We start from the raw sequence: 27,785 nt of genomic DNA on the forward strand, positions 1-27,785 counted from the left end.
CACCATCATTTATCAAATTAAATCAAACTCACCAATTAGCAATTTGACACATTCCAAGACTGCCCCGAAATTCTAAATTGCCTCTTCGATTATGCAGCACATTCTACCCTTTCGATTTCAATGCTCATTTACATTTCAATATGCTGATTATTATAATTCAAAACCTAAAATTCAAACAAATAAAATATTTCTTCTCATTTTTGGAACCCAACTATTCTAAATGTGGAGAAAAGTTCTTCCTAGTTCATTAGAACGAGAAGAAACATTCACAGACATTCTCAAAAGTCCATCAATGAAGTCCTTATTTACCTGTTTCAAGTCCTTCATCTCAAAACATTTTCTTCGCTCCACCCGAAGAGACCCACTTCTAATCCTCGATCGCTTTCACTGGAATCACAATACCCGGGGTCATCACCTATTTCTGCTAGATGTCAAAAGAAAAAAGCTCAAACAACTTCACATTCCAAGAGTCACAGATTCTGGCATGGATTTTAAGATGGTGGGTTCATGTAACGGTTTACTTTGCATCATTCATTATTCTTTGGACCCAGACTCCACCATTTTTCTTTGGAACCCAGCTACAAGGCAAACCAAACGGATCCTAGAGCCACAAAACGCTTTGCTAACTTATAATGTGCCACCACATTGTCTCATAGGCTTCTATTTCAACAACATTGACAGTGATTATCATGTGGTAAGGGTTCACTCTTTTGAGGACACAAACAATGCATGCTTGGATGATTCTCTCTCCAAAATTTGTGCTCTTCGAGCGGAAAAGTACTCTCAACGTACAGGGTTGTGGAGAGAAATCAAATTTGGTAATAATAATGAGAGTGTAACTGTGAATGGATGTTTGTTTTGGACTGAGAATAGTGTGACATTGGAGGAAACTTTGTTTTGGGTTGCTATGGAGGTAAGTGACAAGGTTAGTCACGAAATGATTATTTCTTTTAATACATGCAACAATGTGATAAGGAAGATTGAGTTGCCTTGCTTTGTTAAGGATTGTGCTGAAGTTCATAAGAAACTTGTAGTGTACAAGGATTTAGTTGCAGTTATTATTTGCTCAGAAACTGAAACTATGGCACAACGCTTAGATTTGTGGGGTTTTTATGATAAGTACGAAGGTATAGAGTGTTGGTGGAAGTTACAGACGATAGGAATGTTTTCGAGATTAGAGCGTCCAGTTGGTATTTTTAAAAATGAAATTCTTATGTCAACGGATAAGGTAATACATAGTGTTAGTGGAACCATAGCTTTGCTTCCCGAAGATGATTTTGGAGCTGAATTTTCCTATAACGTCTTCAATCATGTAGGGAAATGGAAATTCGACACTTCATACGGTGGAAATGTGGTTGTGGAGGAAGATGGTCCCGTTGAAAACGAAGGATTCTCATCGCATGATTTGTTCATCAGTAACATCAACAAGTTAAGCATCGATTGAAGACATTGTGTAATGAAGATTGGAGATTTGAATAGTCTTACTTCTTTAGGTTGTATGCACTATGGTTGTGAACGCAATCGTTTAGTTTAACCCTTTTATCTTGCAGATGAATTTTCTGATATAGTAAGATGCTCTACACGAGTACAAATACTATCCATGGATCGTGTTCTATAACATAAAAAAAGTAGTTTTAAGTAATTATTTTTCTTTTTACTACCTTCTTTCTCAGAGCTGACAGAGCCACAATGTTTCTGTTATATTCAAAATTCAGATTAAATAAAACATGAATTGTTTTGTTATGTCAGCTTCTATGATACATTTTTTACAATGAGAGCGTGGTAGTAAAAATCTGACAAAGATCCGGGGCAAATAATTGAACAAAATTTGTCCTTCAGAAATTAGAACTATGATGGGTAGTTTCCAGATAATCTCAAAAAATGTCACACTTGAAAGATACAAGTCCCACCGGGATAACATCCATGTGTTTCTCACCATTGGTAAAACAAAGATGGGAAATATTACCAATTTCAGTAAATCTAGAATAATCTTCAGATAGACATGAATAATCATAAGCACTCAAATGATTATGCGACGCAGAGGTTGATTTTAGAAAAAGTTAATGCGCATGCAAGTGGGTGATGCATGATAGATATATGATGGCTATCTAAAAGTGAGTCCTAAATCTAAAAATAGGGAAAATGATGAGAAATGTATTAGGCCAAGAGCCAGAAATTTCGGTGGGTTTTAGAATTGAGAACAAAGCCACCATTTTGACCTTTCCTCTGAACGCTAACGCAGGTGCAGAAGCTGTTCTGAATGAGAAACTCAGCGGTGTCAATGGCTTTGATGCCTTTCATGGAGGCACCAGAAGGGCGCTTGTAGCCCAACAGGGCAGAGGAAATGCTGCGCTTCTGGCCAATGATGATGAGCTCAACGCCATGGCTTTTGCTGTGGGAGAGGATGGTGGAGGCCCTGTCACGGCCATCGGTGTCGACCCTCAAGGCGTGGACCTTCATATTGGGCTGGGAGGCACGGCAGGCGAGCTTCATCTCCTCAAGAAAGTCGACGCCGTCGCCGTCGGGGGGAGGGGGGGCGAGGTCGAGGGAGGCGGTGGCGGAGGAGCCGAGGGAGGGCATCTTGAGGAAGGTGGAGATGGTGTTGCGCCAGGAGGTGGGGTTATCGACGTGGAGGAGGATGAGCTCGTCCTGCTCCACCACGGCGTGGGAGAGGGCGTACTGGAGGGCGCCAGCGGACTCGCGCGTGGGGTCGGCGACCACCAGGACCTTGCGGGAGGTCTGCGCGTGGCCGTTGCGGTTGCTGGCCATGCCCTGCACCATGTCGCCGCCCAGAGAGAGAGCTAGAGAGAGGGGATATAATGGGACACGCTCATGCTTTTCGACGGCAACAGATGGGAATTGTTAGCTTCCAATTTTGCTGCTTTTTTTGTTTTTTTCTATCCTATCTTTCGGCTCAAACTCAAACACCGTCCTTCAGACTCGGTCAAACCTCCATGCAATCTTGTTATTATTTTTTGAATTTAAGTATATACAGGTCGTCATTCTTTTAAATTATTTCTCTTTTTCATTCATTTATATTTTATTATTGTATCATGTCAATACTTCCTAATTACACAATACCAATTTATTTATATTTAATATTTTTTACGTCAATATTGATAGTTATTTAAAAACTAAGAGACCGAACGAATTTCTCATTTTGATTTATCGAAACTGAACTCGATACCAAAATTAAAAAATATATATATATTCACACACTCTTGTCAACCAAATAAATTTGTCTAACTAATAATAATTTGAATAACGAGTTATAAAATATCATAACTTAATTCTTTGCTTTTTTTGGAACACCGTCATTTTTCTAAAGTGTCCGATAAAATTTGCAAATATTGGAGCCCTGGTTCCTTTCTTCGGAGACTTGTAAACAATATATCACAGTCCACAAGGCAACTCCAATCTTGGCTGAGCAAGTGCCACGATCGTCAGTGGCGAGGATCTAGAGATTGTTAATGCTTACTCGTGATGAATCGTGTTGTGTCATTGTGGAAAGAGCAGTTCCTTAATGACACAATCTTTGGATTTTTCAGATTGGTAAATCAATCACAGGACAGGTTATATATAGCGCTGTTTTTTAAAATTCTGTCTCAAAATAAGAAATAGTAGTTTTTTTTCTTTGTAAAGTTAAATACCCTTTGTGAGGAGTATTCTATAGATTGGATACATATTGATTATTGATATACTGAATGCCCGTGAGGAATATTCTAGCATAGTGATTCAGTCGATTCATCAAAACCTAATCAAGGATTTCTCCAACTTAAATGTGAAGCGAGATCTTTTCAGGATAATTAGATATTTAGCAATTGGATGGAAAACTAAGAATGACTTCTCTAACCATTATTAAGAAAATAAATAAGCCAAGATTGACCTTTATTTCCAGCTGGTAACCCATAATCTCGTGAATATTTGAATGCACAAAACAAAGGGAGAAAAAAGCATGATGAATGGAAAAATGCAAACTTAAAGAAGAGGAACCAGAATTTTGCCTTTTTTTTCCAGCTGAAAATCCATAATTTCGTGGAACAGACAGTAATACAAGGCGAGGGACAATTACTATTAAATGCATATAAAAGAAGAAAAATCTGAGGTAGCATCCAAGAAACTTTCCACTATAACAAGGGATGAGAAGAATGTTGAAAAAAAAAAAGGGTACTGTACGTTGTACACCAAATTAGCACACTTAATACCTAAGTTAAACATACGAGCATAATTATATAGAATACAACTTAGCACAGGGCGGCGGCCATATATGGTCTCTTGGGGACCAAACAATGGTACATTAAATTATTAGACCGCGGAAATGCCTGCGACCGGTTGGTCACTTTCAAACTCGCATCAAGACCCTTAAAAACTGGGAGGTGAATAGGATTAGTAGCTGTTTTGCCATATTTGTTGGGACTGCTTAGGTGGTTGGCTTTGAGAACCAGCAAGGGATCCTTCCCTGGGATTCTGCTGCTGATGTTCCAGAGAAATCCCAGTCTGAGAATGATAGATATTAGGGTAACCAAGGGATTCAAAATGCTGTGAAGGCTGTTGATTTTGCCGAAATCCCCCTGGTTGTTGATTCTGTCCCTGGAAGCTGTAATACGTGCTGGGAGGAACTGCAGACATTGTTCGAGAGCTAGGTCCATGAACCCACATGGGAGAATTCTCATTCTAACACAAGAAAACAAAAAAAATCAGCCCATCCCTTCTTAAAATAATTAAACAGTGGCACCATTCTCTACTCATTTTCTCACCCTGTACGTAATTCAATCAACAATTTTTTTTTTTTTTGTAATTTGTTAACAACAAAAGTAATCGTGGGACACATCATAAACCTTTTGCCTTTAAAAGAACCATAATTTTTCACAAGCATAAATATAAAATAAAAAAAAAAATAATAACTCCATTTTGTAAAGGACACACCACCGATGACACCAAAAATGATTGTCCTAAGAGAAGAAATTGTACTTGGGAAACAAAAGGCAGTTAAAAGTGCATTCACATGAAGATCTTTCTACCTGCTGTAGTGAAATCATATGATTGTTGTCCTTGTACTGAGAGTTTATAACATCATATCCAATAGTTGTACTAGTAGGCGCAGCAGGTGGATTCAAAGGATAATTTCCTCCAGGAATGCTGGTTGAACTTCCATAACCATATCCAGATGCAACAGGGGCAGATTGAGGCAAACTACTGACAGAAATGCTATTTTTATATTGCGGAAGCATGGCTGCCAGAGATTGGTGGTATGTGTTATTTCCAGCAAAAGCCTGCTGAAATGCTGATGGCATATAGGTATAGCTCTGGGGCAAAAATGGATAGCTAATCATATTAGCAAAATGTCCCAGAGGAAGAGTAGGCTGGGAATAGGGATGCACAGCAAGGTGTTGAGGAAGTGCAGGTCCAGTGGCAACATTGGCACCAGGCAGAGCTTGTGGATTAGGTTGAGGCGTGGAAATGTTGTTTGCTCTTAGAGCCTACATGTTGAAAAATAAAATTAAAAAACAATAAAATCAAGTTACAAATATAACATTAAACTTTATATATCTGTTTTTAGTCTATCCTCTGTTTTCTAATATCCTACACCCTCAAAAGTGCTTGTCAACATCAAAAGTATCACAGACTTGGCAGCAGGAGATTTGACTTAATATGCAAGTATTTGGGTGCTTATTATTAACAGAAATGTTTCACTAGTGCTTATTACTGACAAGAATATCAGTATAAAACTGCAGCCCCAAAATATAATCAGACACTGTAAGCTGTAATCCTATATTTATTTATGAAATATGATTCAACCTGACTCAAAACTTGTACATAAAAGAACTATAATAAGCTAGAGCAGAAATGCACCTCTGACATGGTTATAGCGGGACCACCGATTGAAGAAGCAATGTTGCTATATTTTGCAGGCATTGATTGTGTTGCAGGGAAGGGTGAGTATGGGATATCCTCCCTTGCTGTTTGAACAGTTGAAGCCAACAGTGCACTGGGCAAAGAATTAGTATAAGCCTGCTAAAAAACAGAACTTTAAGTTTGATGCAGATTACAGAATAGCTAGGTAATATTAATATGAAAATATTGAAAATAAAAAAAAAACTACAGTAATATCAGTTTTTTTACTTGGTATAACTGTACTACATTATAGCAATGAATGATCCTTCACCATATTCTAGTTTTCTAGAAAAAAAAAATATTACATTTTATAACAAGGGTAAAGTTCACGTCATACAAGTTTGTTTATTAGCAACGTGGATTGAAATTCAAACTCAGCTATACCTGTGCTAGAAAGCTAATACACCAACCCAGCAATAAGAATGGAATATCCAAGTGGAGGCATTTATATGCCCAATTCACAATTCCATCATAAAATATACTTAAAAATTGGCCATTCAAAAAGTACTTTTTACAATAAACCTGTAGTCTACCCACAAGTTCTTTTGTTCAGAGAGAATAAGCAATATTTATTCTCAAAGGAATGAATAGAAGCATAGCACTGACCATCCCCTAGTTTTAACACAAGATCTCAAATCATTTTAGAAGTTAGAACCAACTCAAATTAACTTAAAAAACCCAATACAAGTCCCAGCAGTGAAATATGTTGTATATAGGAAATCCAAAGATCCAAGAATTCTATGCATTACCATTACACTAGAGAAGGGGGAAAGGTTCTGTATCTGCGAGCTTGTCTGTGAATGAGGGTATGCAACATCTGGTTGGGCATTTTCATAAGTAAACTCGTGTGAAGAAGAAGGAAATGAATATTGGTTTTCCTGAGCAGTTTCAGGGGGTTCAGATTTCAAAGCCTCTGATTGTGAAATGGAGGAATGCTCATAAGTCCCAGCATCCACACCAGTAATGTGAGCTAAATTCCCGTCCGAGGTAGTAGTAAGATGCTCATCCCCATAATAGTCAGGATTTCTGCAAGAAAAATGAAACACAAACCTAAGTAAACTAGGAATGACCAGAACATTGCAGCAAAGTATTATACTTTTATCTAAACACATGCCTAGCCTCTGAGGACCCAATTGTTGCAACATCAGTTGCTCCAGATGTATCCTCCAAGTTACTTTTCAAGGGCCTAGATGCATATGGGCCAGATCCAGAAAGGGAAGCGTCATTTGCAGATCCAAAACTTCCAAAGCTCAGATTTAAGCATTCCGGGGAATGAAGTTGTAAATGATTTGGAATTACTACAGAAGAATTTTCCTCCTCATGTTCTGTCTCCTGATCATTTGTGTTTAAATTTAATTGCTCCAAGTTTGCAGCCACTGATGAAACACCACCTTCAGCTGAAAGGAAGATGTTACAAAAGTAGGACTTAGAAACCATAAGTATGTAGGAATATGTTTGATATAGTCATGAACTTCAAATAATAGTATTATAATAATGCTTTCTAAACCATTAGAGATCATTCACAGGCACATAACTATATTAGTAATACAATATTTCCTTTTAAACCACTCCGGGTATAAAGGATGAGAAAGAAAATAATAATAATAATAATAATAATAACAACAACAACAATAATAATAGTAATAATAACAAAATAACAATAACAATGATGAACACTTGGATTGACATTGACTTGTCAAATGGATATTACAATAATCTCTCGTGATGCTATTTTAATGACTTACATGATTCTAGTCAAATCTAGCAATAGCATGTGTAATTTTAAGACCGAATCTAGCAATAGCATATATAATATTAAGATCAAATCAACAAATACACAGGCAACAGAGATAGCAACATGAAAACTGCACAATTTCAAAGCATTTTTATATGGAAGTACTGACACCATCACTCAAATAATTAAGACCCAGTTTGTATAAACTTCTCAATAGCACTAATAGGAAAATAAAATGAGGTAAAATAAATCAAACTTCTTTCACAAGTTGAAAACAACTTTAGAAGCCCTTTGATCTAACTTCACTTCTGGAAATGCTAGAAATTTGATTTATTTTGCCTCCCAAATTCTTTTTTTACGAGTACTTATCGTGAACAAATTTTATGTAATACATACATGTTCAATATAAAAAATGATACAAGACATGCATAGTTGCAAACTAATAAGAATCCTAGTCACCTTCACTATTTTCGAAAGGGTGCCAATGAGGTTGGTAGGAATTTATGTCCTTGTACAAGCTACCATCAAAAACAGATGTACTTTCAGGATTTTCTTCAGATATACTTTTAGCAGATATAGAAGCAGACCCAACATTGTCTGAATTCTCAACAGGGTCATCTTCAGCTACAAATTCATTTACATGGGTCTGCAGCTGCTGATTAGCTTCACCAGAGTTAGATGAGTTTGTATGGTACTCAGATGTTGGATGATCATCCACAACTGAGGATACACAAACAGTTGGTTGGTGCTCAATAGATGGCCATTCATCATTCTGTTCAACATTGGAGTTAATAGCAAAGCCTTGGTCATTATTTGTCTCTGACACCTTGGAAGCATAACCTTGCAATGAATGCAAATTGTGTTGTGAAGCAGCTGGGGGTGCATAAACATTCTGATGGTTACCACTGTGGAGAGAGGAGTTAGGCATGGATGCCTTGGCCTGTGGCCTACCCATCCTGACAATGTCAGCCATTGATACTTGACCTGGGCTCACCCCCCATGCAGATTGCAATCCACCTTGTTGTGATGAAGATAGTCCATCACAGACACGGACAGAATCACTGCAACAGTTTTGAACATTAATGAGATGCACCATCTTAGCTTACTTAAATTGTGTTCAGTATCCAAGTGATTACAGGCATAATTTTGTTTTGGGAAAAACGAAAAAGACAAAATGTGTAAACACTAACTTTGGCACACTTTGAATGACAATTTAATGTTACCCTATATCTTTGGAGGACCAATATAAATTTAAAATATTTTTAAACTTTTAAATAGAGGATATTGTAATCAGTTTGGTGTCTTATATATCTTTGGAAGACATAAATGGGCATTTATTTGCCAAGTTATAAAGTCCATGCCACAAGACAAAGTAATCCAGTGAATAAACAATACAAAATGAATCAACCATTGGAGAAAAGAATAAAAGTGAATCTACACTGAAAATAGCTTGCAAAAGTTAGATGTTTTAACAGCCAACTTGCTTTATAGAAAAAACTGAAGGAACCACAATAAACACCACCACCAACACCTGGTAAATGAATAAAATTAAACTCCACTGTAAACAAAGGTGGCCAGATTTATGTTCTCTCCATGATAACCATTACTAATTCACAAACAGATTACAAGTCATAACCACAAGAGTTTCCTTAACTCCAATTGTGCACAAAAATTGTTGAAGAAAAAGATACCTGTAGGATGGTAGTTGCCTGCTTACATTGTTGTCCAATGCGCTAGATGCAGTAGTGGTAGAAGCTCCATAAGCAGGCGTTCCATTTTCCTTTTTGAATGCAGTCTTTCCCTGCAGGAGACCAGAATCTGACCTCCAAACATATGTGATCATCATGACAACAACAATACATACATAAACTTTATATAGTCCAGAGTAGTATTATATTATACCAAAAACAATTAATCAAAACATAATTCAAAAATAGAAACCAGCATCCACTTACCACCACTGCTACTGAATTGAGTTGCACCACCACGTCCAACATAGCGGTCAGCACCAGCCCTAGTACCGCCGCCGCCGCCGCCGCGACTAGACGTATTGGTTATTCCACGAGACCTGGAATCCGTCGGGTCCTTGCTCTGAATAACAACAAAAAAGAAGCATAAAACCTCGCCAGTGAGCATCAAAAGCAAAATAGTAAAAAACAAAAAAAACGAACTGAACTGAACGCAACTCGAGACGCACCTCTTTCTTCTTCTCTCGCTTGCTCTTGACCTCGTGAAAAGGATCTGCAGGAAGAGAAACGAAGTTACGCGAGAGTAGGCACGTGCGAAGGAAGGAAAAGGAGTGATTGAATTGAAAAACCCTAGTGCAGTGTTGTACCTTGAGAGAGGAGGCGACTAACGGCTTCGTTAGGGTCCATGTTACAGTCCTTGAGGGTGGCGTAGATCTCGTGGTCAGGGATGTTGCTAACTATCTCCTTCAGGCTCTGAACCATCTTCCGACTCGCCGGAGGAATCCCACCCTTGTGGCCCCCACCGCCGCCTTTGCCGCTCATCCTCCTCGCTCGCGCTCCGATCTGCCGCCGCCCCCACCGCTCTCCTCGCTAGGGTTCCGCCGCGATGAAAGTATCTCTGCCTCCGCGCGTTTTCTCTCTCTCTCTCTCTCTCTCTCTCACACACTCACACTCACTTTCTCTCTCTATCTATGATTTACACCAAAACGGAAAGAGAGACGAAACGTCACAAAACCCTCCTTTTCTCTTCGGAGTTTTTCGTGTTTTTTTCTTTTTTTCCCTGGAAAATAACCATTAATCAATTTGCGAAAATCATCATCATCATTGTAAATATGGTATTTGTTTCTGCTTAGTGCATTAACATTGATTAATTTTATGGGAGTGGGCGTATCTATAAATATATTAATTAATTTCTAACGTTATTTAAAGGAGTGATACCAGTATTTATTATTCTTAATAAAATATAATTAGTTCATTTAATCTGATTACTATAGTTTTTAAAGTTGTTAGCATGTTTCTTAATCAATAACTAGCTAGACTCCACTTAAAAATGAAGTTACAACCAGATGTAATTTTTTTTTTTAATACTACTAGATGTAATTCTTTAACTTTTTAAAAAGGCATTTGATGAAATACAAAAGAATTATATATTTTAATTATAAAAAAATCAAATTATAGATTATATGAGTGTTGGACTTTCGCTTAGAAAAAGGAATGAAATAAATTAGAGATACCGATATTTAATAATATATAGTATTTTACTTTCTATGTTACACGGTTTCAATATGTAAATTTCATAAGTATAATTATTTCATAAAAAAATTACCATATAATTAAAATAAATATATATCAAATAATTTTGATAAAATTTAATATATTTATTTATAGAAAATATTAAATATATGAATTATTAAAATAATTAAAAGTTAATAATTATTCTATATTTTAATATGTTTAACACATCATCAATATAGTCAAGATTATAAAATGAATTAAATAGATATATAAAACATAAAATTGTCAAATTGAGTTGGAATCCATAAATCAATTCGACCCACTATGAATTTGAGTCAAGTTGGGGCCAAAATTTTTTGGCTCATTTTATATAGGAGAATTTTAACTTGACTCACTTATAATGCGATCTAACAAAAGTGGTTGATTCACGAGTTGACCCACCTAGTATGCATTTTATTTTTATTTCATTTTTAAGATTTTTAAATGTTAATTTATGTAATTATATATTTATATAATTGACTAAATTTTGTATATACTAGTTATGAATTATGATAATTAGTATTAGTTTGATATTATTTGTCAATATTTTATGGAATAACTTTGTTATTATTTAATATTATAGATTGATTAAGTTAGTTGTGGTTGATTTTTATTTTATTTATCTAATTATTAACACGGTTGTAATTATACAATATAAAACTATAATGTGTATTTTTTTATAAAGTTTAATATATATATAATGTAAGTGAGTAAATTCATTTAATCCACCAATATGGTATGCCAAGTCAAATTGGATTGATTCACTTATTACTCAACCCGTGATGAGTTAGACTAAATTATCCACTTTGATAGTTGTAGTAAAGGGTTTCAGTTATGTTTGGTCTATTTTGAGGGTGCAAGATTGGGTGCAAGTCTTCTATTGTGAGAAAATTATTTTATATTATTAAATTTGTAAACTTTTATTTTTTTTGTTACAATTCGCAAGTACTTAATGTAGGGTGAGTAAATATATACACATTTTTGTCATTGTACTTGATTTAATAAATCAAGTATTGCTTATATTTATGCACGATCAAATCGATTATTTTCTATAAAAGTCGAAACGAATTTGAACATTACCCGCATGTATAAGTTTACTTGTCATTCCTAGCTTCATAGTTTCAAAATAAACTAATGTTTCTTTCAATTAAGGACTTGTTGAATTAATATTTTAAAGACTAATACTTTTTTCCTTTATTTTTGATAAACAAATATTATTTGGTAGATAAAATATATGTGGATAAAGGATAATAGTTGGGGTCTTATCCTAAGTCAGGGTATTATCAATCTTAATTTAAATAAGAGTCCTAAACCAATTTTAGGAAGTTTTCAATTGCACACATCCATATTTTTGAAGTTGTATTAAAAGGTCATTGGAGTACTGAAGATGAAAGATACGTATGTTAAATTTCAATTTACATACACAAATTGATATTATAATCAAATAAGAGCTAGAGTAGATCAGTGTAATAGGTGGTTTACAATGGACCACAATTATTCACCACTAAATTTATCTAAGCTACATAGTTATACCATGTACCCTTTATACTGATTTTTTTTTTCAAACTCCCTTCCTCCATCCCTTTAGGCCTCATTTGTTCGCTACCAATGTCATCAACAATTTGACCTATGCCTTTGTATCTCCATGTTGCACAATAGGCTCTGGAAGTGAAACGAGTGTTTGAGCTTGCATTGTTGCCACATTGATCTTTGTCTCTAGTCGCTACATGTCATTGAAAGTGTTGCGCTCCTCCACCTTCATTATCTACTTGTTCCCTTTCTCTATGTTCACCTTTGTGCCACCCTGACTACATATGAAAAAAAGAGAGTTTTATCTTGTATATTTTCATCCACAACCTTTGTAACTTCTTTGTTGCAATAGACCCATGGTCATCGTAACTTCTCTGTTGTAGTAGATCCATGGTCATCATAAGTCGTAACTTCTTAATTGTGGCAGATTTGTGCTCATAATGAAAAATTCAAACACTTGTGCCTTTGTTGATTCATAGTTGCCCGTTCTCTATTGTCTCGTGGTAGATATGAACTTATGTGCCTCCATAATGTCATGATAGGCTTGCACTGTGCATCACAACAAATCCACACTCATGGAAAAAGGGATGAAAAAGATGAAGAAGAAAAAAAAAGAGAGAAAAAAAACTAGCACCACTATCAAAAATCGTCTTCATGGTAGTCTATGGCAATGGCTAGGAAGAAAAGGAGACAAAAATAATTGGGTGTAAATGATACAGCATAAAAGTGTGAATGATATATTAATCCAAAAGATAATTTTCATACATGTTAAACCACTTAAGATGGTTATCCATCATAGAATCCATCTTATAATCAATGCATTTGTATTAATATAAAATTATATAGGAATTAACGCATAAATATTTACCATGTCCAAAAGACATTCATATTACATACCTAACTATAAACTTATACACATACATACATACAAAATAATCTCGGAGAAAAGATATATAGTAGAAAAAAGAACAAAGTATCACAATCTATTCTTGTTGAACAAATAAATTTTTATATTTTACTCATCGTATCATCGTTCCTTTATAATATAAATTATTGTAAATAAATTCAAATATTAAAATTATACATAATAAATAAACTCCTTATAAATTATATGTTTCTACACTCATGGTTCCCTTAATTAAAGCTATAATTAAATAATTATATGTCATTTATTTCATTTTTCATTTTTCAGCTAATAATTAATCTATTAATATGATAAAACACTTCCAATCCAATTAACCAACTTTTAACTCTCCAACTCTCACATTTTAACTTATAAACTCTAAGACACCTCATAAGTTTTCTATTATCTCTTACATTAGTTCTCCCAAACTAACCCTAAAAGCTCGAATCTTCCTTTTAATTTCATTTTTTTTATTCACCTCTTAATTTAAATTTAGATTGTCTTAATAGACATTATATTGGCAAAGGGTATTCAATTCCAGTTAAAAACGAGATATGCGTTTAGGTCACAGGCTATGCGAACAAGACATATTCTTATAAATACTTTCGCTTTCTAATTTTCAAGTCTAAATGCATCGAGACATAGTAGCGTATAGATGCAAATAACCTAAGCAATATTCTGTAAGCAAAAAAGATTTAAAAATCTACGAAAATATGGTTGTTAAACCAAATGAAGACAGGTTTGGTACTATGTTCATTGAATAATCGGATGTGGGTTTCAAATACGTGGCACAGGAGTAAAAGTGAGACCCACAAGAGCATTGGTTCACCAAGAATACATCAATGATTGATACTATTATTTATCATAGTTATTGCGTATACTTAAAAATTTGTTTAAAGCATAGTATCACTCTCACTCAATGATGCTCTCTTTTTATATTATGCCTTCTCTATTTTCTGGTCGCGAATTAAGTCTTGTATTATGGGTGCTATAATCTGCCTCTTATTATAATGACATAATTGCAGCATCATTTGAGTCTTAAACATGAAGTATACTTTTCAATCATCATGATTTCATCTTATTAAGCTTCAACAGTATTCAATTTAATCAGTTATCAGCGGACTGCAAACCAAACTACCTGTTTGATGTTTTTTGTAACGGGACAATTATTCACCCTAAGCTCAAAACCATTACTATTTGTGGAAAAGAGTTAATCCCTGGAAAATATAGATAGACACATCATAGTTAATTATTTGCATCCATCAGGGGCATGGATTTGGAAACCTTGAATGAACCTTGTTAATTTCTTCAATTACTTCCGATGTGAGCTCGATCTTGCATGCATTTAGAACCTCCTGAAGCTGCCATGATTTGGTAACTCCAAAAATAACACTAGCAACAAGGGGGTGTCGCAAAACAAAGGCTGGTCAAAACAAAAGAACAGGAAAATAAATAAGGGTAAAATAGAAAAGGAAATCTGATACGCAAAAAAAATAGATAAACTAGTGTGCCACAATTTCACAACCTCTAACAATGGATGTTTGAAAGAAAGTGAGAAAAGCACGAGCCAATTGCGAATGATGGATAAAATTGCATTATGCAAGTGCATCGTTAACTATCTTCAGCTAAGCTATGATACAACTAAATTTAGTAAATTAACCATTTTTTGGCTTCCTTTTAAAATAATAAGTTTAAGAAACCGTAACATTCTTGTTTATTTAGAAGGAGAACCCAATGTGCGGCACCCAATATCATTAAGCAGCGAAGGAGCGAAAACTCCAACTTTGAAGGCATGACTTATCCCCATTAACCAAATTTTTATCAGCATTACTATTGACAGTCAACAGACTGCCCATTATGGAATTATGGAATTCTACATAAGCAGTGTTATTGATTACCTATGAATTCACTTAAAACATATGCATGAAACTAGAAAAAAGCAAAATCAGTTAAAGCGCAGCTACCAAACTACTTTAGGTATTAGCAACCCCTCCTTGTAATTGTGAATGGTATCAACTATCAACCAATATGATTGACCCGCCATATGATTTAGTATCTGATGCGTTGGAAGTCATGCAAATAACTAAGATACCCTACCCCTACCCCTACCGCAAACCACACAAATATATAAGGGGGTGAGGTTGCACATGAAGGATCTAGGAAAAGATTATCAAACCTATAGCCAGAGATACAGGATGAAGACCATATGTTTTTGCAATATTTAGGTATTCCTGCAGAAGGGAAGAAATATACGGATATGGAGATTAAAATTAGTTAACACTAAACATAAAAAATAAATAGGAACAGGAGATTCTAATTAACATTGTCCAACCATGTACACCTATGATAAACTATAGCATCAAATTAAAAAAATTTCCTTGTTCAAACTACATCACATGCTCTTAAATTAAGAAAAAAAATTATATATGCTAATCAAAACATGCAAAAATGTGTTTTAGAAAACTAGGGAAATGTAACATTCAGATTCCAATAAGCTAATCAAAATATTATCTTGGCAACAATGTTGATGACAATTCACTTACCATGGTAGCTGCCTTTATGACTTTGTTGGACAAGTTGTATCTAGATTCTCCTTCTGAATACTTGCCTATAATAACAATTGTATCAGTTGGATAAACTCATACATACCAGAAACATTTATTTTTTCATTTCTTCCTTCATGTTGAAAAGGAAGGCAAGAGGTGAAAATGCTTGATGAAACAAAACATATATCAAATTAACCTTTAAAAAGATTTAAACGAGCATTTGTTGGACCACCATCTGCTGAAAAATATTTCCCTGAGAGTATACCCATTGCCAGGGGGCTGTAGGCCAAAAAGCTAATACTGAAAAGAGAAATTAATTAACCATCAACGAGGCTTTCACTGAAAATGCAGTGAAATAATTTAGGCCAACAAATGTAGTAAAAGTTAAAAAGAAATTTTCATGCATTAAGCTTCCATCGTTCCATCCATCTAAATTACATGGAATTTTACCACTGTTTGTATTAAAGCTGATTTATATAATATAAATCTGAATGATAATGTTTAATCCATTATGCCTTCTCAATTATGTCCTCAAACGTGCAACGTTGTATATCAATGAGTAAAAGCTTCTCAGAATACATCTTGGATAGGCTTCTTTCAGGAAGCCCCAAATCAAACATTACCAAACTTGTGTTTTAATAATTGCTATGAACGAACCATCCTAGAAACCCAAGTTGTTGGGTTGAAGATGCATAAATGATTTTATACATAACATGTCCCCCTTCGCAACTTTTAGGCTTAACGAGTGGACAAAGCACTAGCCCACCCTACCTTCTAGAAAAATAGGGTCAAGTTTAACAAAGATCAAACTCTAGATCGCTTAATCCTAGAGGCTTTGATACCAATCATAACATGTTATGAATCACCCCAAAAGACAGTTGCTGGGTAAAGGTACATAAATGATTTTATATATAACAATAATATTAAATACCTCTCCTGATGGCAGCATTCAGCCATTGCAGAATCAAAAGTTCTGCACAGCAGGCTATATGAATTCTGTCACTAAACAGAAGAAAAAGTGTCAGAAGTAAACTTCCATAGAGGAAATTGTAGTGCTGAGTGTGAGGGTTCCACGAACAAAACAAAAAATACAGCAGGAGTTGATCAGTAGTAAGTGATAAAACCTGCAGAGACACTATCTTCAGGTGTGAAGCATACTTTTCAGCAATGTGAATAAACTTCATCAAGCCATATGGTGTTTCATTACTAAGACCAATGTATCTGATCTGAAAAGAAAATGCTTTCATTTTAATACTCACAGATCATGATTCAGGAATTACGATAGTGACAGCTTGACAAATGATACTATTCAACACCACCACTTGCCTTCCCAGCTTTCACAGCTGTGCTGAGAGCTTCAAGTTGTTCTTCAATACTAATAGAAGAGTATTGTCGGACTGGGTCATACTCAGTTTCTCCAAACATCGGAACATATCTACAAGGATTGGGGTAACATTTCAAGGGTTAAGACCCATCTATGCACATTCATATGGACTGAAACAAGAAAGCCGACCAACAAGTAATAACCAGAAAGCAATGTAAACAAATATCCAAAAACTTAAACTGGAAAAAACATACAAACCGATCAGGCCAATGAATTTGATAAAGATCAATGTAATCCATTTGCATCCGCAACAAACTGCATAAATTCAACAACAAAAGCCATCATATTTTATTACTAGATATAAAAAAGTAGAGAATGACGTGAAATTCGAAAGAGTTAAGAGAGTAATTAACAAACCTATTATCAATGGCTTGAGTGATATTAGCAGCATCCAAACATGTAGGACCTCCTCGAATCCAAGTCATCTGGGCGGAAGGTCCAGCAACCTAGTAATGAGATAAGAAACAAAATTAAGAAGAAGTTGAGCGAAAGAAAAGAGAGAATGCAAGATGCAAATTGCACAGCGAAGAGAAGAGAACCTTAGTGGCGATTACGAGGCGGTCCCTTGGGATATTTCGCTGCGCAATCCAACGGGCGAGGTACTCCTCGCTGGCGCCGCACGTGGGAGCGCGCTGAGGGACGGGATACATTTCGGCGGAGTCGAAGAAGTTGATGCCGGCGTGGAAGGCGTGGTCGAGAAGGCGAAAGGACTCGGCGAGCGTGTTCTGCTCGCCGAAAGTCATGGTTCCTGCCACAAGTGTGGTGTGTGGTGTGTGGTGTGTGGTGTGTGAGTGAAATGAAGCGTTGAATTGAATTGAATTGAATGGGTTGGAAAGGTAACCTAAGCAGAGCCTGGAAACGGTGAGGTTAGGAGCGAGGTTGAAGAGAGGAACGCCGGACATTGCCTCTAACTTCACCATACATGTATACAAGTGGAGATAAGATGTGTTGTGTGTGTGTGAGAGAGAGAGAAGGGGGTAAGCTAATTTGAATTGAAAATAAACGTTTTGAGCCTATTGGTATAGGCTAGTTTGGCAATTGTTGGAGACTTGGAGAATGTTTATTGTTTAATCTAAAAATAATTTATAGATCAATCACTGATAATCAAGTTTTTATATATAAAAAAATAAATTATTATTTTAAATTAAGTTTTATAAATAAGAATGAGTGTAATATTTATTTTTCAATTGTCTATTAATCTCCTTTTGTGTAACTTTGGTTTCTTTTAAATTCTATTACACAAAATAATTTTCATTGTGGATAAAGTTAAATATACTTTTGGGTTAAAATAAAGTAATTTGAGAGTCACAATTTTTGTTATCAATCCTTATAATAACAAAGATATGCTACATTGTTTTAGTCTTGATGAATAATTTTCTAGGTTACAAAATGCTTTCACCATACATCTATTGCAAGAATTGTGTTTGGAGGTGATGGGTGAAGAAATTTTTATTATTTTAAAATTGTTTGCACTTTAACATATGTTAAAACAAAATTCAACAAGTTTACATAATCAATTTTGGATTTTTAATAATGCTAGAGAACTTGTAAATAACAAAGTTACATGCAAGATGATTATAAAGAATAAAATAAAAAAGTTCTCACACAACAGTGATACAAGTATCCAAGTATTTAACATAGAAAGATTAAAATGATGCAAAAAATGTTTAATCTATAGTATTCTAAAATGTGTCATGTAGTGAGATTAAAATAATCAATAGTTCTATATCATTTTATAAAATGTTGATATAATTGTTACTTGTAAATTACATTATCTTGTATTAAGCATGTATGAACTCTATGATCCCAAGATTATGATATAAAGTTTAAGGTTTAAGGCCAATTATAATCATAGAGAATTTCAAAGAAACAAAACACATAAATAAAAGGAGGAAGGGGTGTTGACAAGGAAAAAGAAGAGAAGAAAAAAGTTGATGATAACTACAAATAAAAAAGTTAACTTATGTAAAGACTTGAATGAGTAATTTCAAAATGTAAAGATTAAAAAGTAAATTTTATGCAAATAAAACAATCAAAATATATTAATAGTGTCACATATTCATCATCCATCCATTTTTTACTAGGAAAATTCTAACAGGAAGCACATTGGTAAGTACCCCATCTATAAGCCATCAAATAAAAGTATCTAAAACCCAAAAGCAAACCGGTATTTGTTTCTCTAGTACTTTGTACTTGTGTCGGTGAAATGAAAAAATAAAAAATAAAAAATAAAAAAAGGTGGTTTTCCCTTCCTCCTGAGTCCGAAGAAGAGGTGTTGGCGAGTGGATGAGTGGGATCCACATGCAGCTATGGATTACATAACGAGTGAAGTTGCGACGTTCCATTCTTGAGTTGATACATACAGCATGTCATTGTTAAACGGAAGAGAATGCCAACTAAGTAGAAGAAGATGAGTGGCTATGTGTATCTCAAACTCTCACCAACATCACCATCACCATCACCTCCTCCGCCTCTCTCAAGACCTCATCTTCTTCCCATTCCCACCACCACCACCACCACCTTCCTCCGCAACACGCTCCTCGGCGCCGCCCTCTCCTTCGGCCTCATCTTCTCCCTCCCCTCCGTCTCTGCTCTCCAAACATGTCGCCAGCTAGACCCTCTGCAACACGAGGTCGTCACCAACCAAGGCCTCGTCGAGGAAGCGTGGCAGATTGTCAACGACACCTTTCTCCACACCGGTCGCCACCGCTGGTCCCTCGATTCTTGGCAAGTATGTAACCAACAACAACACGAATACTACTCTACTCTCTCTCTCTGCTTGCTACATCATAATATGCCGCTTCTTGTTTCCAGCTCAAGAGGGAAGCTATTTTGAGCAACTCCATTCAGACCAGATCAAAGGCGCACCAAATCATCAAGCGAATGCTCGCCAGTTTGGGTGATCCTTATTCACGCTTTCTCTCCCCTGATGAGGTAGTTCATTCTTCCATTTTTCATGCATTTTTTTACTGTGTTTGTTGAACACTAGTGTTAGTGTTGTAAATATAGCTGGCATAGGGGGTCTTGGAAATTGGAATTGGAGTTTTGGCCTAACTCAATCGCAAAAGATAAAGCTAACTTCATAGCTATGGGGTGCCTTATACAAATATATACACTATTTTAATCATCTAACTAGTTAATGTGAGATGGACATCTCGAGGTAGGATTGAATATCTATGGGTGGTGTGATAAGTTTAACAACAACCATGATAGGCTCTAACATTGTCTTAGAATTTGGGATTGGGTCAAACTCAACACCAAAAGCTATCACATGTGGGAGTTGTCTCCTACTTATATACTATGTCGTTGTGGGATCTCTAGTGACGGTGTTGGAAAGTATCACATGGCTCAATCCTTGAGATGCAACATATATACCTGGTGGACAACTTCTCTTATTGCTAATTCATTTTAAGATGAAATCTAACAAATATCGTTTAAAAGGAAAATTTGCACCCACACATTATGTATAAATCTTCTGAAAAATGTAGTCCTCCAAAATATTGCTGCCCTTTCATTTATTTTTTTGAATGCGACCCTTTCATTTAATACAATGAATAAGAAACTTGTGATGTATTTTTGTATCATTATTCTCTTCACTGTTTTTTGTTTTGATTATGTATGATTATATAGACTGTGGTGATTTCTACTACTGTGCTTCTCACGTTTCTTGCTTAATGAATGGTATATGGCTTTTTTCACCGTTAAAGTTCTCCAAGATGGCGAGGTATGACATGACTGGTGTTGGAATAAACCTCAAGGAAGTTCCGGATGAAAATGGAGAACTTAGACTGGAGGTACTGGGAATTATATTGGATGGTCCTGCTCATTCTGCTGGTGTTAGACAGGTACACAAAGATGATCAACATTCTTCAGATTTTGTAGATCTTCAAATCATCATCTTCTCCACCTTCAAAAATCTACACCTACATCTCTCTTGTCTTCACTTTTATGTTTTTAATCAATGAAATAGATATGTTAAATTAATCATGCTATGTATTACAATAGCTACATAAGTAATCTCTCCTTCTCTCATTTCCATTACTTCTAGAAACAGAATATAATGCATTTCTTTGTGTTTGCAAGAGCATTTGATGCCAGTATACTGTTAGATAGAAATAGGTGAACAAAAGTATTTTGGTTCTTTTGACCATTCAAAACAGCTCCCGTATCTTTACCATTTATCAGCATATACTCTGTCCTTTAGTTTATCTCCTAGTATTAGCAATTGGGCTAGGTACAAATGACTATGTTCAATAGTATTTTCCTATATTTTATCTGTTTCTCTGCTAGGGGGATGAAATATTGGCTGTCAATAACATGGAGGTAAAGGGAAAATCAGCATTTGAAGTATCATCCCTGTTGCAAGGTCCTAATGGAACATCTGTGACTATTCAGGTTTTGGATTCTAATTCCAAGTTAGTTTGGCACCTGCTCTAGCCTCTTTTATTCTTGTATTCAATGTTATTTGATGTTATGTTCAAGTTTAATATTAGCATTACTACTCTCAGGTCAAGCATGGGAACTGTGGACCTGTTGAATCAATAGAAGTCCAGCGGCAACTTGTTGCTCGTACACCAGTCTTTTATCGGCTGGAACAATTGGATGGTGTTACTCCTGTGGGGTATATACGCCTCAAAGAGTTCAATGCATTGGCCAGAAAAGATTTAGTCATTGGTCAGCTTGTCTTAACTTCATATCTCTAGCTTTTTGAACTAAAATAATGATGGTTTCTCAATGAGAGCATTTTTTTAATATGCATACATGTATTTGGCCTGTAAAAGCAGTGGAAAAATAATTAACAGTTTTCTTTTACTAATTCTTCCTCTGAATGATGCTATATTAATTTTGAGACCAACTGATTACTGATATATATTCTTAAGTTTTGACGAGAGAAAATATATGTATGCTACTTGTAAAGGAGGGAATACAATATACTATATGGGTATGTTCTATGCTTTTACCATATCTTGACTTAGAAGTCAATTAATGACTGCTATCATTGAATGCTTTGACTGAAAATTTGATTTATTTTCCTTGGAAACAAGTCTCTTACCCTTAGACCAGAAACTACAAAGAGCGTATTTTGGTGCCATTGACATGAAAAATAGGGAGACATGAGTGTTGGTAACGCATATGCAAACACACCATATATGGAAAATCAACGCAAAATTACTCTAATATTTTACTGTTTTCTTTTTCTAATGTAATCCCTATCTTTAGTAAGTTGTGACTTTTTTGGTGCTTCGTGCCTCAAGGCATTAAAAACCCCTGTCACATTAAGAACACTTTTTGCCTTTGACCACTTGACATTGATCTTCTGTTTTTTTTTTTTTATTTAACCTTATTTTGTTGGTAGTATAAATATTTGTCATCTGGGCTATGTAACTCCTGCAAGAATGAAAATCGTACATTGTTAAATGAATAGTTGAACAGTAAAGTGAGGCTGCTGCTTTTTTGGATCCTTATAACCATTTGTATGATACTATTGCTTCTGGACTCTTTCATGAGTTGTTTCCAGTTTTTTATTCATGACACTAGAATAAATAATGGATGTTGCAGCAATGAAGCGACTTCAAGACATGGGTGCCTCATATTTCATATTGGATCTCAGAGACAATCTTGGGGGGCTAGTACAGGTTTCTTTTCCATATAACCCTATCTACCTTACCATTTTGTTTCACTTCTTTGAAATTAACACACTAGTGAGTTATATTGTTTTCTACCCTAAAGTAGAGATAATCTAAACAAAAGTGCCTTGTGACCTGGTGGTCATGAGCTTTGGTTATAGAAACAGCCTCTCCATTCATGGGGGAGTATGACTGTGTTGCAGGAGTGTCAATGATAGCATAGATGGTGAGCCAGATGGCAAGCTGATGTTGATCTATGTGTCAATTCTGAATTAGAAATCTTCTATGCTTATTTCTATGCGTCAATTCTGAATTAGAAATCTTCTATGCTTATTTCTACGCGTCAATTCTGAATTAGAAATCTTCTATGCTTATTTCATTATATTTGGTCTTATAATTGTTCTATATATTTAGGGCAATGAAACAAAGAGATCAGAGTGTTCATTTTTCAGAAAGTTTATTTTCAAATCTTTGTCAGGGTGTGAGTGAACCATCATCATAATTGTGTGTCTTGGTCACATTCCATCAGTATAACTTTTAAGATGTTCCCATAACATGATAATCTGGTTAATTTATATGAATAACCTAATCTGGAAATAGCACAAATGGTGTATCAAGTATGTTGTCATCAAATGAACATTCTAATGTATATGCATATGTTTTGAACATAGAAATCATGGATATGACAAGAAATTTTGAAAGAATCATTGTTGACATGAGCTGACGGGATTCCTTGTAATCTTCATTGTCCATAGGTCATACTGATTTTTCTCATTTTTTGCCTGTTGATATAGCCCTATAGTTTACTGTAGGTTGAACCACATTCAACTCTGTCTATTTTTCTCATCGTAGTTTGCACAAATGATTAAAAGAATTACCTTTTCACAGATTACTAGATCTCTGACTCTTAGAAAAAATAAATCTGCATATATTGGAATTTGAGATGTTCAAGTGTCTTTACCATAGAAGAACTTGAGAACTTATTTAGAACTTTGAAATTCTTTACTTTTGAGTCACTAATTGGTAGCTTTGAGGAAAAATTGAATTTACATCTATTCACTTGTATTGTACATATTTTGGCTGTTTGCACATGTGGACACCTGCTTTTGCAGGAAGGTACTGTGGCATGGTAACAAGAAATTCAATTCTCTTATTTTCAGAAGTTTAAATAATTTTTATCGTGCCTACACATGCTTTGGTTGATGTAAGATGAAAAGATAAATGATGCCTGCATTCTAGTGAATGTAGTTTTTCTTTGCGTTTTAAAATTGCCTAATTTATTTATAACTTTTAACTCATTCAGGCCGGAATTGAAATTGCAAAGCTTTTCCTAAATGAAGGAGACACGGTATGTCAGTTTTATGTTCATTGCTGATTGTAATGGTTTTGATTTAGGGTAATTTTCTGTTTACCTCCTCCTTCAACTTCTGCATACATGCCAATGATACCTTAGGGTTTGAAAAGGTGCAAACATGCCCCTTACCCTCACATTGTGTGAAAACTGAAAAACACTCTCCCTTAAGAAAAACATTAAATATCTAATAAAATTATCATGTGTCACTCAAAATAATGACTCGTGAAGTTTCAAATGAATGAAATCTTTAGTACGCCAGTTATTCACTTAAATATTTTTCCCAAAAATATGATATTATTGAAGGTTAAACATTTTTATCCCTTAAATTTTCTTTTTTATTTTTGTAATTTGTGATTTTTGCAGTGTGTTGATGTCATGTGCAAGTCACTTGACAATTCTGCTGGTGTATGTATGTTATTTTATTTTATTATACTGTAGGAAATATTGGTCTTAAAAGGTCTGCTATCTTGTAATACTAATTCAACTGTTCTTTTGACCACATTTTAGTTTCATAATGCGGACTTGTTCTTTTCCAATGTCTTCATGACAGGTTATCTACACTGTTGGAAGAGATCCTCAGTTACAGAAAGCTATTGTTACAGATACTTCACCAATGATTCAAGCTCCTGTTGTTGTAAAAAAAATTCTATATCTGAAGTTTTTTATCATTGAATTAAGTTCATGGAATTATTTCTACTTCTCAATTTCTATTTTGGTTTATCATTGTGGCAGGAGTAGTTCAAAGACATTTATTTGTTTGTCTGATTGATTTATAAATGGTGATTCTAGATGCTCATTTGATAAACTTTTGTACCATAAACTTTAGAAATTACAAACGATACCTTCCAAAATACAGAGGTAGGGAAAAACCTAAGATTCGTTGAATTTGTTGTGGATTTTTTTTTCTTTAAATACAGGAGCAGATAAAGACTTGAGATTTGTTCAATATGCAAAATTATAGATGTTGTGTCTTAGCCTATTAAGATAAACCAACTTCCCCAATTTGATATGGTTTGTGGGAAAATAGATTGGGCTAACTTAGAGGTCCAGTACGGTAGTTTTCTGGTACTTAATGTGTGAAGCTACAGTGAATATATTATGTATGATAGGTAATGATTTGAGTTCGAACACATGGAGGGGTAACAGAATTTCCTACTATTGAAAACTATGATGGATATGTTATGTATGACAGGTCAATGATTTATTGGCACTATTTGAGTAGATACCTTTTCACCTTAGTGTTGGTACTTGGCATGTTCTGGAGCCAGTGCTTAGTTTATGCCTTCAAATTTGACAAGTTGGAATTCTAAATTTGAGAAGTTGTGTAAAAAAGCTTTTGAATCCGAGTGTTTTTGATTAATTATACAAAGTTCCTTTTAAATTCAAAGGCAAATTCTATTGGATAGCTATAAGAGTAGCTTTGCTTTATTATAGTGAGGTTGGCAAAGTGACTGGCAAAAGTATAAATGTTGTACTAGAGGTGATAATGTCAAGGTGAATGAGTGGCATACTAGAAAATCTAAGAATAAGAATAATATTAATAACCAAGTGTGTATTTGGGAGAAAGATGGAGCAGCATCCTTATTGAGAAGATGATTGAAACTTGTCTAATATAGCTGGGTAATGTGAGGACCGAGGAGAAATCCAACAGGTGGTCCTATGTGAAAGAAAAGTAGATCAAACGGGAGATAGCTAATAAAGGATAGAAGAAGACTGGAGAAAAGAATTAGGAAACCGTTCAATGGATTTTTTGAAAATTTGGCTTTTGATTTGGGTCCAATACTCCAATGACATCATTTGGCCAATCTTGCTGACTCCCCTGGTAGGCTTGATTATTAAAAATTGTCAAATTCATTGTAAACAAAAAAAGTTAAAGAACATTTGAGACAATGCTCTAGTTTTCCGAACATTTTCATTACCCTTGCACTTAACTAGCTAAAAATTTTAATTAAGTTGAGATCTTTTATGTTTGATTATCTAGGTAGGTTATTCTTGGTGTGTGATTAAGTGTTTTCTCGTCATATTGAACAAGGTCATGCAAGCGAACATTAAAATAGTCTCCTTTTGAAGCCATTATATACCATTGATCAGTGGAATTCTCATTTTTTGGACTTCATGACAAGGCTTATGATTCTTTTTTGGTTTGAACCCTTGCAGATTTTAGTAAATGACAAAACTGCTAGTGCAAGTGAAATAGTGAGGGGCTCAATTTCTTAATATATAATTTGTTTGATTTTTCACTCTTACTTTTATGATGTCACTAGAGGTGTTGTATTTATTTCAGGTTGCTTCCGCACTTCATGATAATTGTAGAGCCGTTCTTGTTGGAAAACGCACATACGGCAAGGTTTGTGAATTTTTTCCATCACCGATAATGTAGACTTTGATCTGCATCCTTTGTTCTGAAAATCCCATGTCCATTTGAATGCAGTTTTCATTTAAATACGTTAGCAATATCTTATGGTGTATATATTTTTAAAGGAGTACCACAAAGACTGCGCAATGCTTTCTTTGCTTCTATAATTTTCTTTTTTTATTTCATTCCACATCTCTTACTAAAGGGAATATAATAGAAGAAAATCATATTGACGTCTTTATGTGAATTGTTATATTTGCAATGGTTGTATTGCTCTTACACACGTATAATTACATGATGCATTCAGAGTAGCTGTAACGGGCTAATGCTCTTTTCATGACACTTCAAAGTGCAATGCTTCTAACAGGGTCTAATCCAATCTGTATTTGAGCTTGACGATGGATCTGGTGTGGTTATCACTGTTGGGAAGTATGTAACACCAAATCACAAGGACATAAACGGCAATGGAATAGAGCCTGACTTCCAGAAACTTCCAGGTACAATTATTATTATTATTTTTTACTTTCCTTTTTCTCCTCCATAGTCAGATGGTAACATGGGTCATGATCTGATCCCCATTTCTGCAGCATGGGATGATATCAGCCAACATCTTAAAAAATGCAGTATGCCTCAACAAGGATAAAGCAGTTTCTTTGGTATTCCAATGCAATCTTTTGCTTTGGCCTTATCATTTAATTTGAAACTTTTGAAGAATCTCCTCGATGAATGCTGCCATGTATATCTATCTCAAGAATTTCTGGTTAATATAGATATATATGCCTGAACCTGCCTAGCCTTCTTGGCTATAATGGCATTTAATTTAAACATACATTGGCTAATTGGCTTAACATCCAAGATTTGTGAGCAAGGATTGGCTTAGAACATTTGTAACTGTTCCATTCAAGATGAAGTGGATATGACATGAGAAAGAAATGACCCTAGGAAGCATGCAAGAGTTTGTATTCAAGCAGCCAGTGCAGAACTACGGTGACTTGGGTTTAATACCTACTAACATATAGAAGCTTTGCTATACATTTTTATAAACCTTTTGATACTATCTTCCCTTTTATACCTTGCACCCCGCAAATATTAATTTGTATCAGACCTATTATTTGATTGTCCGAATGCATGGAAATTGGCACTTTATTTGTAAATAACTCATAACCATATTAACAGTGACGAAAATGGAAATTGAGGATTATTACAATTTCA

General features: G+C 35.0%; 5 protein-coding genes across 8 annotated transcripts; 2 read left to right on the forward strand and 3 right to left on the reverse strand.

Moving 5' to 3' along the window:
• Nucleotides 1–234: 234 nt before the first annotated feature.
• LOC109802208 (F-box protein At3g07870) lies at nucleotides 235–1,444 on the forward strand. Its single transcript, XM_020363464.3, has one exon. The coding sequence runs from the start codon at nucleotides 293–295 to the stop codon at nucleotides 1,442–1,444; it is 1,152 nt and encodes a 383-aa protein (XP_020219053.2). The 5' UTR covers nucleotides 235–292.
• Nucleotides 1,445–1,817: 373 nt separating this feature from the next.
• On the reverse strand, nucleotides 1,818–2,954 carry LOC109799897 (Adenine nucleotide alpha hydrolases-like superfamily protein). The gene has a single exon (XM_020360547.3). The coding sequence runs from the start codon at nucleotides 2,779–2,781 to the stop codon at nucleotides 2,158–2,160; it is 624 nt and encodes a 207-aa protein (XP_020216136.1). The 5' UTR covers nucleotides 2,782–2,954; the 3' UTR covers nucleotides 1,818–2,157.
• Nucleotides 2,955–4,106: 1,152 nt separating this feature from the next.
• Nucleotides 4,107–10,371, reverse strand: LOC109799820 (uncharacterized). Of its 2 annotated transcripts, none has more exons than XM_020360458.3 (10): nucleotides 9,966–10,371; nucleotides 9,828–9,871; nucleotides 9,586–9,721; nucleotides 9,322–9,448; nucleotides 8,090–8,691; nucleotides 7,010–7,292; nucleotides 6,645–6,921; nucleotides 5,854–6,015; nucleotides 5,022–5,480; nucleotides 4,107–4,674 (listed from the first exon to the last, which is right to left on the reverse strand). In XM_020360458.3, the coding sequence occupies exons 1-10, from the start codon at nucleotides 10,138–10,140 to the stop codon at nucleotides 4,387–4,389; spliced, it is 2,553 nt and encodes an 850-aa protein (XP_020216047.2). In that variant the 5' UTR covers nucleotides 10,141–10,371; the 3' UTR covers nucleotides 4,107–4,386. The 2 variants fall into 2 exon arrangements, with proteins under 2 accessions (XP_020216047.2, XP_020216055.2); XM_020360466.3 differs by having other exon boundaries at nucleotides 5,854–6,012; nucleotides 9,966–10,369.
• Nucleotides 10,372–14,356: 3,985 nt separating this feature from the next.
• Nucleotides 14,357–18,229, reverse strand: LOC109799863 (uncharacterized). Of its 2 annotated transcripts, XM_020360514.3 has the most exons (11): nucleotides 18,078–18,229; nucleotides 17,776–17,984; nucleotides 17,594–17,682; nucleotides 17,435–17,491; nucleotides 17,179–17,287; nucleotides 16,977–17,078; nucleotides 16,784–16,848; nucleotides 16,049–16,152; nucleotides 15,850–15,914; nucleotides 15,483–15,537; nucleotides 14,357–14,729 (listed from the first exon to the last, which is right to left on the reverse strand). In XM_020360514.3, the coding sequence occupies exons 1-11, from the start codon at nucleotides 18,154–18,156 to the stop codon at nucleotides 14,569–14,571; spliced, it is 1,095 nt and encodes a 364-aa protein (XP_020216103.1). In that variant the 5' UTR covers nucleotides 18,157–18,229; the 3' UTR covers nucleotides 14,357–14,568. The 2 variants fall into 2 exon arrangements, with proteins under 2 accessions (XP_020216103.1, XP_020216096.1); XM_020360507.3 differs by having other exon boundaries at nucleotides 17,776–18,223.
• A 1,257-nt stretch (nucleotides 18,230–19,486) lies between these two features.
• Nucleotides 19,487–27,785, forward strand: LOC109799855 (Peptidase S41 family protein). 2 transcript variants are annotated; one of them, XM_020360494.3, is made up of 12 exons: nucleotides 19,496–19,967; nucleotides 20,051–20,170; nucleotides 20,944–21,081; nucleotides 21,527–21,631; nucleotides 21,745–21,910; nucleotides 22,796–22,872; nucleotides 24,167–24,211; nucleotides 24,768–24,851; nucleotides 26,375–26,413; nucleotides 26,502–26,564; nucleotides 26,941–27,070; nucleotides 27,161–27,785. In XM_020360494.3, the coding sequence occupies exons 1-12, from the start codon at nucleotides 19,647–19,649 to the stop codon at nucleotides 27,214–27,216; spliced, it is 1,344 nt and encodes a 447-aa protein (XP_020216083.1). In that variant the 5' UTR covers nucleotides 19,496–19,646; the 3' UTR covers nucleotides 27,217–27,785. The 2 variants fall into 2 exon arrangements, with proteins under 2 accessions (XP_082925434.1, XP_020216083.1); XM_083069308.1 differs by lacking the exon at nucleotides 27,161–27,785 and having other exon boundaries at nucleotides 19,487–19,967; nucleotides 26,881–27,014.

This window comes from Cajanus cajan, chromosome 2, assembly GCF_000230855.2.
Source record: "Cajanus cajan strain Asha chromosome 2, NIPB_CcT2T_4, whole genome shotgun sequence".
NCBI lineage: Eukaryota > Viridiplantae > Streptophyta > Magnoliopsida > Fabales > Fabaceae > Cajanus > Cajanus cajan.